The following is a 12429-nucleotide window of genomic DNA, read 5'->3' on the forward strand; positions in this document are numbered from 1 at the left end:
TACCCCAAATTTAATTTTAGGACTTCTGCAAGCCCCTTGTTTACATCTATTTCTCATTTTTGGAAGGTGTGATACGTTACAGATTCAAAGGTCAGACAACAGGACTTCACAATGTTGATCTTACTTAATGGTTTCTCCTTGGTTTTGAAAACATTAACTGTTCTTTTGGATCAGAAAAATCACCTAGCAGTGAGGGTTGTGAGTCAATTATCAGTGTGCAAACAAGATGGTTGAGGAAAGATGTCAGAGTTGGTGTCTATTTGGCACAGCCGAATGTACATGTAAACAGTGAGGAAATGCAGGTTACAACAAAACTTCCCTACTATCCAATTCACAAAAGGATCATAATGGACAGATGACTGGAATAAACATCTCAATACTTGTAATAGTTGCTAGGCCATGATTGCCAGTGGAAATCTTTCTTGTAGTTAATGTTGCCATTTGTATCGTGGCAGGTTAGTACAAAAAACACAGTTTTTAACCAATCAGACTGCGCCTATTTTCTTAGGGCTCTTTCTTAAAGGTTAATAATGATATCACAACTTAAATTTTCTATTCTGTGCTCCAGCTAATGTATTTTTTGCAGATCTTTTAGTAAATCATGGATAACAATCACAGGAAGTCACAGTAAGGTGATATTCTTTGCTAAGCATTTGGCGAGAAATGTTTCTGACCAATGAATTTTTTTTACTTTATGAGACCAATTACTCCAATTTATCTGTAGATACCATTTTCAACTAAACTGGGTATTGATAACTGTAAAAGACTATCACAGAAATGTTTTTCTGTAGAAATAAACTGCCACACTGTTGAAAAACAACCAGCTGAAAATGGCTACAATTTGGGTCACGATCATTAACGATTCAGCAGCAATATTTGGCACCTCATAAAAACCGTAGAATTAAAGCATAAGATCTCAAATACATCTCAGTCAACTGATAAGGGGACAAGTGCTATTGCGCAAAAATAAGAGTTTCTGGAATATGTACAAAGTATCTTGTAGGCTCACCTAAAGTTGCCCAAAATTTCGGCCATTTTAGAGCGCTTGAGAAGCCAAAATCATGATGTGGTGATATCTTGATGAAAAACGAATGCCTACCTTGGCAAATGTCATGGCTGTTAATCCTTTCGGGTAGCTTTTATACTGTGAAAAGATGAAGGTAAATGACCGTCCTCGATCTTTTGGTCCTTCCTGGTTTTCTCTGACAATGACACTTAAAAAGCAATTCAACAAAACATGGAAAATTAATGTTTGCATGTGAGATAGAAAGCCAGAAACTTATCATTTAAGAGCAAGCAAGAGACTTGATAGACAATTTGTTTACAAAAAAGAGGCATGAAAAACCACAACTGTGAGTGAATGAGAGACTCGGAAAAAAGTTAAGTCATTTATGAGATGCACTAAAACAATCAAGTAATGTTAGAGTGGTCAACTGTCAGGGAGTGAAGACTAGATGAAAAATTTGTTTATACAAGAGACCATCTAAAAGTGTGTCAACTGTAAAGCCTCAGTACATTGTAGTTCACAATAGCGACCTTAAAGCAAAAGGAAAAAGACTGATATTCTTGTTATATCTTTATGTTGATGTTCACATTACCGACATAAGCAATTATGTCGTTATGTCATGTGTCATTTTCATTATGTCGCTTGCTTATATGACTCGGGAGACATCCTAGCTCTTTTTCAACTTTTTACACTTGTCTTAGATCATTATGGAGGGTGCAGTAGCCTCATGGTTAGTGCACTCGACTCCAGATCAAGTGGTTTGGGTTTGAGCCCTGGCTGGGGAGATTGTGTTGTGTTTTTAGACAAGACACTTTACTATCACAATGCCTTTCTCCACCCAGGTTTACAAATGGGTACTGACAAATGTAATGCTGGGGGTAACCCTGCGATGAACTAGCATCCCATCCAGGGGGGAGTAGAAATATTTCTAGTCCTTCATGCTACAGAAACCGGGATAAGCTCCAGCCTGATGGGCCCCTTGTCTCGCATGCAGATGTGCAGTTTTTTTATATGATAGGAAAAATGACATCGATAGTCTGTCAGTTATTGAGAAATATCAAGGGCATTGTTGTTGGTGTAAGCCTCAAGTTTTTCTCAAAAAAACTGTTAGCTGAATATTTATAAGTTATGATGGGAAGTGATTGTCAAATCAAAGGGAAATTAAAGCAATGAGATCAAAGTTCTCAACTAAACAACTCTTTCTTTCATTTTTCACTATAGTTTCTTATGGCTGTCATGGATGAAAACTATGGAAAGGCCAAGGAAATCTGCCACCAAAGTAGGCAATGAGTTATGTTTCTTTCCTCTTGCACCACAAACAGCCACTCTTCAAGTGTTGTTTTGCTAAGCAAAAGACATTTACATGCTAGCTTAGCTTACATATCAATGCTATTCGTACAAGATATCTAGCTGTGCAGCTAGTGGCCTTTTAACAAGGAGGTTGACTTGTATGTTTTGTGATAAGTGTCTCAATCAGTAACACTCTTCATGGTGATTACCCACCTGTGTGTAACTGGATGCTGATGAATAGACCTGTTTCATGGTACTGCATGTCTAGTTCATGGTGAGGTTTCCTAGCACTGAAGGTGAATAGTGAAGGATTTTACCCAGAAGCCATGTTAATATTCTCCGCTTTTCTCCCTAAGGAGGTTAATTACATCATACAGCTGTACTAGTTGATACCAACAAGTAAAAGAACCAACCCCACAAGTAAAGTCTCAAGCAAAAAAGTCTTTTGAGAAGGCAATACTTTAAAATTCTGGTGATAAGCCCCACTAGGTGATACATGAAAGCACACTATTTTCTGGATCAAGCAGTCTGTGTTTGAGCCCTGGCCAGGGTCATTGTGTCTTGTTTTTGGGCAAGGCACTAATAATTTTCGTAGTGCCTCTAAATGGGTAACAGCAAATTTAAATGCTATGAGTGTAACCCTACAGTGGACTAGCATCCCATCCAGTGGTGGAGTAGAAATACTCCCAGTCACTTCAAACACCAGAAAGGAGGATAAACTCCACTGGTCTGATGCAGACTTTACCACCTTACCTTGCCTCTGACTTTCTCTAGCCCCCACTAACTGCCCCTGAGTCTCCAAGGACATTAATTTCTGACTAATTCATCCCTCAATTGTCAGAAGTTACATTTTGTCTCAACATATGCAGTGTTAACATATTTTGTGTCAACATGTTACCAAGAGTGTAGTTACAGCATCAGTCGCACTTGGAGCAGATTTATATGCAGCTGATATAGACACATGTATCATGTCTGAAACTCATCTTGAGCATGAAGTTCAAGATTCGGTTGTTACCATTTCAAAGTGCAATACTATTGATCCCAGACGTCTTTTGAAATTGCTTTTTTTTTCAGGCCATTGCACGCACCGTTGGTTTTAGCCACGGATTAAAAAAAATGGATTATGTGATGACAAACATCTCTTGGCTACAGTTTGCAAATCCCTCAAAAGCATCAACTTTGAGGCAAATCTTGTCCTTGCAGTGGATTTTGCATCGTTCAAACTCTTTTCTGTGGCATATCTTGAATAGCATCTTGCTAGAAAGTTCAAAACTCAACAAAATTGCAAACAAACTGTAAAGCACCTTCCCTGACGGCCTTGCATGATCACTTTTTTTAATCCAGGAATGAAACCAACGGTTCCTGCAACGGCCTGAAAAAATGTTCATTTGCTAAGATGTCCGGGATCGATGGTATCTATAGACAGGACAGATATTGGTTTGATAATGACAAGTTACAGAAGGGAGGAGTGTCTATATATACAAGGAATAATGTCAAAGTTACCAACATTACAAAATCCGAAAGGTCTGAATGTATTAGCGTTATTTGTAACATTGAACTCCTTCCAAGTCATAAGATGCTTATGTATGCACAGGCAGCAAAGACATACTGTTCGTGAAATTAATTTATAAACAACTGAGCCAAAATATTTATGTAATAGTTCAACATATATTATTATTGTTCTGTCTTAATAACATTGTCTGTTTCTTTGTCCTGGTCAATATCCGGTCTATTTTGCTGCGTTACTTGGCTAGTTCGCTTGCCATAATGGCCATGTGGGAGCCATTATCTTAGAGTTTTATCAACGGTCCAAATGGTATTAAAAGATCGAAAATATGAGGTAAGACATAGCCTGTATACGTTCAGCTGAATGTCTCCTTGTTTGTCCTGGCTGGTTTAAACATTTTTTGACATTTTTTTTCACTTTTTGCTATCAGAAGTATCATCCACTGTAATTTTATAATTTAGGGATATTGATGATATGTGAATTAAAAAAAGTGTTCAAACAAGTGTCAGTGATTGTACTCAACTACTATCATGTGTTATCAAGTCATTGTACTCGTACTCTGCAGTCTGGGCAATGGGAGGTGGAACACTGCACTAGAAATTTAATTTTTGTCATACAAGCATTTTGACTTTGTATCAACACCTGATCAATATGTTTTATTTGAGAAGTTCAGCTATCACACAGCTCTTTGTGGAACTGTTTACCTGACAGCCACTTGAAGATTCAGATTGAATCCTGAAACAAGCGTGGATTCACTCTTCTATCCACAAACTACTACCCACTGATCAACACATAGATGTAACCTTAAAACAATCTAGCATAAGAAGCATACAGAATGTATCAACACAATTGTTTTCTTTTCACTGCACCAACAGCAATATTTTAACAAAAGAACATACATCGTACATGCAAATTGATTGCTGTTATTCAACACTTCATTATTTCTTTACAGTCATTGCAAAAACTTATATCAGAACTTCCATGGAATTCAACACTATTGACAAGTTGTCTATCTGGGACAAACTGTTGAATTCCCAGTTGCTGACTTAATTATGTAACAGGCCTTGTCATTCCAAGAAACCTTCTTAGCACTACCTACACAAGTTAATTTGACATTTGAAAACAAAGTATTCTGCTGTCAATATAATTTCTGCTTAAAAACTTGTAAGGACTTGTTTAATATCAGCAATCTAAAAATTATAATTAATCAATTCTTATACCATTATCCTTCAAGAAATTGCCTACTCACTTGTAGCACTTTAACTCTCAAATAGTCAAATTTACAAGTCACACTCCAACTGAATGGAATAAAAGTACCCCACACAAATACACACTGCAGACCTGTTATTGAAAAATCTAAGAAATCATTACTTCCAGAAAGAAAAGGAATGTCAGGCACAATTACTAATCATCTAGTCTTGTAAAAACCAGGCTTAATGAAGTAGGCTGTTAACCATTCCACAACACACTGGTTGTGAGTCTGTTGTATCCAGCTTCCAAAATGTCTGCGCTATTGCCAACTTTGTACCCTCCAGGTGGTGGGAAAATAAGGCATACAGTTTAAATTTCAGGACTACAATAGAGCAGAATTATGCTGAAAAATATTAGGATCATACCATCATTATGCCTGAAGGTTATTCTCAAAATTAGGTAAAGGTAAAGTCTGCATACGAGCCAAATGGCCTATCACACTGGAGTTTTATCCCGGTTTCTGTAGTATGAAGCTGCTAGGAGTATTTTTACTCCTCCCTGGATGGGATGCCAGTCCATCACAGCATTACCCACCATCATTTAATTCACCAGTACCCATTTCTACACCTTGGCAGAGAGAGGAACAACAAAATGTCCCCAGCCAGGGCTCCAACCCGGATTGCTCAATCCAGAGATGAGCGCACTAACCATGAGGCCACTGCACCTCACAATTTTATCCTTCTAAGGAAGTTATTTGCGTGAGTAAAATACTGTCAATGTAAAAAAGGAGTGCAAATGAACACTGTAGAAGTGTAATAAACAAACAACAAGTGCGGGACTTATGCCTCCTTTGAATCTCCTGTGAAATTTTAGGCAAAAAACATCTACCATTTATCTAGTAGCTGATCTTAGGATAGTTCTATTACACGTAAAACAATTTATGACTTTCTGCAGTAATCATTTACAACTAAAGTAGTAAATGGCACTATATCTCCTGTTACATGATTAAATTCATCATTTTCACTAATAATTTTGTTTTGCTTTTGACTCAAACTTTAGTTTTGTTGCTGGAGCCAGACAATAAAACATGCAGCGAATTCCATGCTGTGATTGTGGAAAAAATGCAGCAAGGTTTGTATATTAAATTTTGATACATTTATTAATGTAAGTAATCTTATGGGCTTGTGGTCTTTATTCAAGTGCTTATTTTTTTCAAAGTGCCAAAGAAAAATTGAGTGACTATTTTATGGTGCATCGACTTCAACTGGGGCCAAACTGGGTCAACTGGGACCTAAGACCCCTCTGAATCTCAATAACTAAGACCTAAGACCCCTTCTGAATCTCAGTAACTAAGACCTAAGACCTCCTCTGAATCTCAGTAACTAAGACCTAAGACCTCCTATGAATCTCAGTAACTAAGACCTAAGACCTCCTCTGAATCTCAATAACTAAGACCTAAGACCTCCTCTGAATCTCAGTAACTAAGACCTAAGACTTCCTCTGAATCTCAGTAACTAAAACCTAAGACCTCCTCTGAATCTCAATAACTAAGACCTAAGACCTCCTCTGAATCTCAGTAACTAAGACCTAAGACCTCCTCTGAATCTCAGTAACTAAGACCTAAGACTTCCTCTGAATCTCAATAACTAAGACCTAAGACCTCCTCTGAATCTCAATAACTAAGACCTAAGACCTCCTCTGAATCTTAATAACTAAGACCTAAGACCACCTCTGAATCTCAATAACTAAGACTTAAGACCTCCTCTGAATCTCAGTAACTAAGACCTAAGACCTCCTCTGAATCTCAATAACTAAGACCTAAGACCTCCTCTGAATCTCAATAACTAAGACCTAAGACCTCCTCTGAATCTCAATAACTAAGACCTAAGACCTCCTCTGAATCTCAGTAACTAAGACCGAAGACCCCCCAGGGCCGAAATTAACTTTTGCAGGCGGGCGCCAACTGGCGACTGAAATTTTTTTTTTTTTAGTCGCCATATGGAATAATGTGGTTGCCAAAAAGTGTCAATAAAATTTTTCCTTCGCAGCAAAACACAAACCAAAATTTTTGGTCACACAGGCTTGCCGGCAAAATCAGATTTGAATCGATGTCATCAGGAATCAAACCAGTGCTCACGTCATCTTTTGACTACTTTGACAGATCTACATTTCCACCTTTTGACGCCCAGAGAATATCTAAATCTTCAACTAATTTCTTCGCGGATGTACCGTCTCCCCTTTGTGATAAATTACAGAAAGATTTCAGAACATCTTTGGACACCACATCGCCTGGATAAATATTCATGTCGAAAGAACGCATGGGGCCTGTTGCGCCCGCGATACGTATGTTATGGGAAACTGCTGAAAAACATGGCGGCGTAGCTTCGCACTGATGGTAGCTGTGAAACGTTGTGGTAGATTTATAATAACAGGAAAATTAGTTTTATACTTTTATACAAAAGCAGTGGAAAGGTAAAAAGTAAGTGACCAATTGACGGGTGGCTTTGAATTTTGTTTTAATCGATTTGGCTGAAAATCACAGTTATTGTTTGTATAATTATCGTGGCATGAAATAGTTAATTGCCCGCTGGCGACCAGTTGTGAAATTCTGGTCGCCGGTGCAAAATTTTTAGTCGCATTGGCGACCAGGAAAGCGCAATTTCGGACCCTGGGGCCCCCTCTGAATCTTAATAAGTAAGTCCTAAGACCTCCTCTGAATCTCAATAACTAAGACTTAAGACCTCCTCTGAATCTCAATAACTAAGACCTAAGACCTCCTCTGAATCTCAGTAACTAAGACCTAAGATCTCCTCTGAATCTCAGTAACTAAGACCTAAGACCTCCTCTGAATCTCAATAACTAAGACCTAAGATCTCCTCTGAATCTCAATAACTAAGACCTAAGACCTCCTCTGAATCTCAGTAACTAAGACCTAAGACCTCCTCTGAATCTCAGTAACTAAGACCTAAGACTCTTTCCGAATCTCAAAAACTTAGAACTAAGACCTCCTCTGAATCTTAATAACTAAGACCTATGACTCCCTCCGAATCGAGAGCTTAACAAAACTTTTTTTTTCCAAGTTTTCACACTAGAATTCAGGCACAATAGCTGTGCCCGGCAGCCTGCTTGCCCCCTCTGAATCTCAAGAACTAAGACCTAAGACTCTTTCCGAATCTCAAAAACTAAGAACTAAGACCTCTTCTGAACCTTAATAACTAAGACCTATGACTCCCTCCGAATCGAGAGCTTAACAAAACTTTTTTTTCCAAGTTTTCACACTAGAATTCAGGCACAATAGCTGTGCCCGGCAGCCTGCTTGCCCCCTCTGAATCTCAAGAACTAAGACCTAAGACTCTTTCCGAATCTCAAAAACTAAGAACTAAGACCTCTTCTGAATCTTAATAACTAAGACCTATGACTCCCTCCGAATCGAGAGCTTAACAAAACTTTTTTTTCCAAGTTTTCACACTAGAATTCAGGCACAATAGCTGTGCCCGGCAGCCTGCTTGCCCCCTCTGAATCTCAAGAACTAAGACCTAAGACTCTTTCCGAATCTCAAAAACTAAGAACTAAGACCTCTTCTGAATCTTAATAACTAAGACCTATGACTCCCTCCGAATCGAGAGCTTAACAAAACTTTTTTTTCCAAGTTTTCACACTAGAATTCAGGCACAATAGCTGTGCCCGGCAGCCTGCTTGCCAGGTTACAAGGTCGCGATGTTCTGCGGCATTTTGTAATAACTACGCATTTTGTAATACCCTACGCATTTTGTAATACCCTACGCATTTTGTAATAAAAGTTGCAGCATTTTTTAATTACCTGCAGTATTTTGTATTAAATGCAAACGACGCAATTAGTAATAAGTGTTGCAGCATTTTGTAATAAACGTCAGTCTGCGCAATTTGTAATAACGTGGTGACGCAAATTGTAATAAGTCTCTTCACACGATAATTTCATGAAGCATACAGATTGGCCGGATTCTCTTCAACACTGGCTTAAAATAGTTTGTCAAATGCTCTTTTTTAGCAGATATCGGGAGCTAAACGACCCACATACTTCTATGTAAATCTATATTTTCAATAAGCATTTGGCATAATTTTAGCCTGAGAGGTGTATAAATTTTGCAAAATAAAGTTCTCAATTCCTTAAAAATTTCCTAAATCTTTATAATGGAGAATGGAATACCACCAGGTGAAATAGCTCCACCCATTGTCACGCAAACGTTGACGTTTTATTACTTTCTTTTTCGTGAACCTAACTTGATTCCAAGACTCGGACAAAAATGAGAAAAAAGAACTTATCTAAAAAATCAATCAATTCTAACAAGGTTTTTGTTGCACGATTTGATACCGTTCAAGAAGTTCACCATCTTCTTTTATTTAAAAAAAAGCTACGTGGAGAGTGCCCTACTGGCACCCCTGCTGCAGAAACCCTGTCACTGCATGAAATGGCAGAATCGATCAAGCGTAACTCCTGGCATATCTCATAGCAGACTGCTCAAAATGGTTTCATATGCCGTTTATCTCCTCAGGCTTTGCTCTAGTTTCCAGTTAGTTCAAGCTGGAGAAAAGCAAAAAAGGGCGCGAGAAGCTTTTATACATACGATGGATGATGAAACCTACGAAACTTTACTACTGCTTGTCCAGGGAAAGTTTAACGTCCCTGCTGTCGTGCGGTTCGGGAGAAAGAGAGACCTCTTTGCTCTTGGTCCTGAAGAGAGTCCTACCTCATACTTTAATGGAAAGAAAGCTGTGAAAACATCCGATGTATCTAGAATTGTTGGCAGAACATTCAAAGAAACTAAGTCGGCGGGATATAAAAAGCTGAAACGTAGAGCAGCAGATAGCTATGCGGGGCTTACTGAACGGCAGATACGACATGTGACTTCGAACAACGTCAAGTATCGTATTCACAACGCGGTATTTAAGAGCAGAGTCTTACCGAAACCTGTTAGAGCGAAACATGTACACTCACAGTACCAAATTGATTTGATAGACTTGACCAAGCAACCCGTCGAGTTTGCTGGTAAGACTTTCCACTATGTCCTTTCTTCGATGGACGTGTTTAGTCGTTATCTGTGGCTTGCACCACTGGAAAAGAAGTCAAGTCGTTGCATTGCAAGGAATCTGCAAAAGATATATGAAGAACATGGACCACCAGATCGTCTGCAGAGTGACCGAGGGAAAGAATTTTACGGACGTTTAGAAAATGCGTGCAAGAAATACAAAATCAAAAGAATTCGAAGTAGGCCTTACCACCCTCAATCACAAGGGAAGGTCGAAAGGTCACACCGACGTTTCCGTAACAAAATGATGTTCGACTTGCTTTCATTGAAAGGGTAAGGAGTCAACTGGGTTAAAAATCTCCCAACCTACTGCAGAATTCTTAATGAAGAAAAGAAAGAGGAACTTGGCTGGTTAAGTCCGTTTGAAGTGTATTACGGACGAAAATCAAATGTTGTCGTTAAGGCAGCATTAGAAGATTACGACATTGACGGTTGTCCAGGATCATTGAAATCGCCAAGCAGAAAAGATATATCTAAGCACAAAACCGGCGTTAAGAATGTCCGAGAAAGAGCTAAATCATATACACGGAAACTGGGAAAGCGCATGATGGACAGGCACAAACGTCTCAACCCTGCCTCAACTCAGTACAAAGTTGGAGAAGAAGTATTGATAAGACTTAAGCCGCGAAAAGGAAAGATTGCTCCAAAACGAAGACACGTTTTGTCAGGAAAAGTGATCGGCCGACATTTAACTACTTCCATGTATAAAGTGGTATTTGTTCAGCCCAATTCACATGAGCAAGAGCAGCACTGGATATCTGTAGAAGATATTGCAAGTATCAGTTGCGATGAAAAAGAAAAGAAAAAGCAAGAGAGAAAGAGAAAACAGAAATTGCACAAAGAAAAATATCACGTTCCTCTAACTTCACAGGAAAAGCTATTGCCCTTAGCAGATAGAGGTGCCATCGCTTTTAATCCTGCAGGAGATGGTAACTGTCAATTTAATGCACTTTGTTTTTGTTTAAGAAGGATTGGTTTTGAAAGATCATCTGAAACTTTGAGAGAAGAAATTGTAAGTACTTGAGAGAAAATCCAAGTGACTTTCACGGCTTTCCCCTAGAACTATACGCTGGCCAAGCATGGTCTCATTACTTAGCTGAAATGATTGAAGAGGGCACATATGGAGATCAAATCACCCTGCAGGCCGCTTCTAACCTTTTCAATGTGCAGCTTTCAATTCATTCTTCCCTCGGTGTAGAAGGAAACACTATCATCTCTCCCTTCACTGGTGTCCCAGTTGCAAACTTTCACCTAGGACACTTTGCAGAAGGCGAAGGAGAACATTATGTTTGCCTTGAGGTAGAGGATGAGGTAGAGGATGGTGATAATGAGCACACTTCGGAGAAACGAAATGACAGTGATGGCGAGAATGTGAACATGATGGAGGTGGAAGTGGACCAGGATGAGGAAAACGAAACAGCGGGATCAGCAGAACAAGAGGAACAGGGACAGCGGAAGAATAATGAAGACAGAATGAAAGGGACAGTTGACTGCAGCGTCTAGAAAAATGTTTGCGATGCCATGAATGAACACCACAACGAGGCTACCTGTTCATTTGACCAGCTTCCCAATGAGTTAGTGAGCAATATTCTCGAGACAGCTCTTCGTTCCTCAAAACCCAGTGATATCTGTCTCCTCTTTCAGCGGCTAAGAAATGTATCCACCAGATTTCGTAATTGCGTCGATAGATTCGTGGACGTTCTTCCAAGGATATACTTCCCGGATGGATCACACGGTACAATAAGTGTGAGACGGCTTATAAAGCAACGTGGCCCCTCAAGTGGACTGGTATTAGAGGTGAAAGCTTTCATCAATAGCAATCGTTGGCACAATGCTTGGCTTGTGCTATATGCCCTAGGTTTGGGTGGGTTTCGAATTATGAAAATTTTCTGGCGAAAGTAAGACATGGAAAGACATGATCATGAACTGCTGTTGTTGTTGTCGTTAGTGTCGTTGTTATATTTTGCCACACAGCAAATGTGTACATTCTAGTTCTAGTTTATTGACTAAGAAAGGAGTCTCACATCATAAGTGATCGTCAAGATAATTTTCACATAAGATGTAATGGTCAATTATTGAGTTAATCAAATATGATAATGTAAAATTAAATATAAATAAAGTTCCTGTTCAAAGTATTAGCATTGTAATGTAATTTACCCACTTTCGCCTGCATCTACTGTACAAATACCCATGCAGATACTGTACTCATATTCAGTTTTAAAAAATCCTACAATAATTTAATAACCGATTTTCCATCAGGTTGTTGTTGAAGGGAATCCAGCCAATCTGTATGCTTCGTGAAATTATCGTGTGAAGAGACTTATTACAATTTGCGTCACCACGTTATTACAAAATGCTGCAACTTTTAT

General features: G+C 38.9%; 1 protein-coding gene across 2 annotated transcripts in view; it reads left to right on the plus strand.

The window, feature by feature from the left end:
* LOC110060520 (uncharacterized) overlaps positions 1 to 12429 on the plus strand; it is a 107955-nt gene that overhangs the window by 82055 nt on the left and 13471 nt on the right. For both annotated transcript variants that reach the window (XM_020767305.2, XM_089284937.1), the window contains 2 exons: positions 2228 to 2285; positions 6054 to 6125. In XM_020767305.2, the coding sequence (XP_020622964.2) occupies positions 2228 to 2285; positions 6054 to 6125 (130 nt within the window). The remainder of the gene's footprint in view (positions 1 to 2227; positions 2286 to 6053; positions 6126 to 12429) is intronic.

Source organism: Orbicella faveolata, unplaced genomic scaffold (assembly GCF_042242905.1).
Source record: "Orbicella faveolata isolate gen_17 unplaced genomic scaffold, um_ofav_v1 contig_13, whole genome shotgun sequence".
NCBI lineage: Eukaryota > Metazoa > Cnidaria > Anthozoa > Scleractinia > Merulinidae > Orbicella > Orbicella faveolata.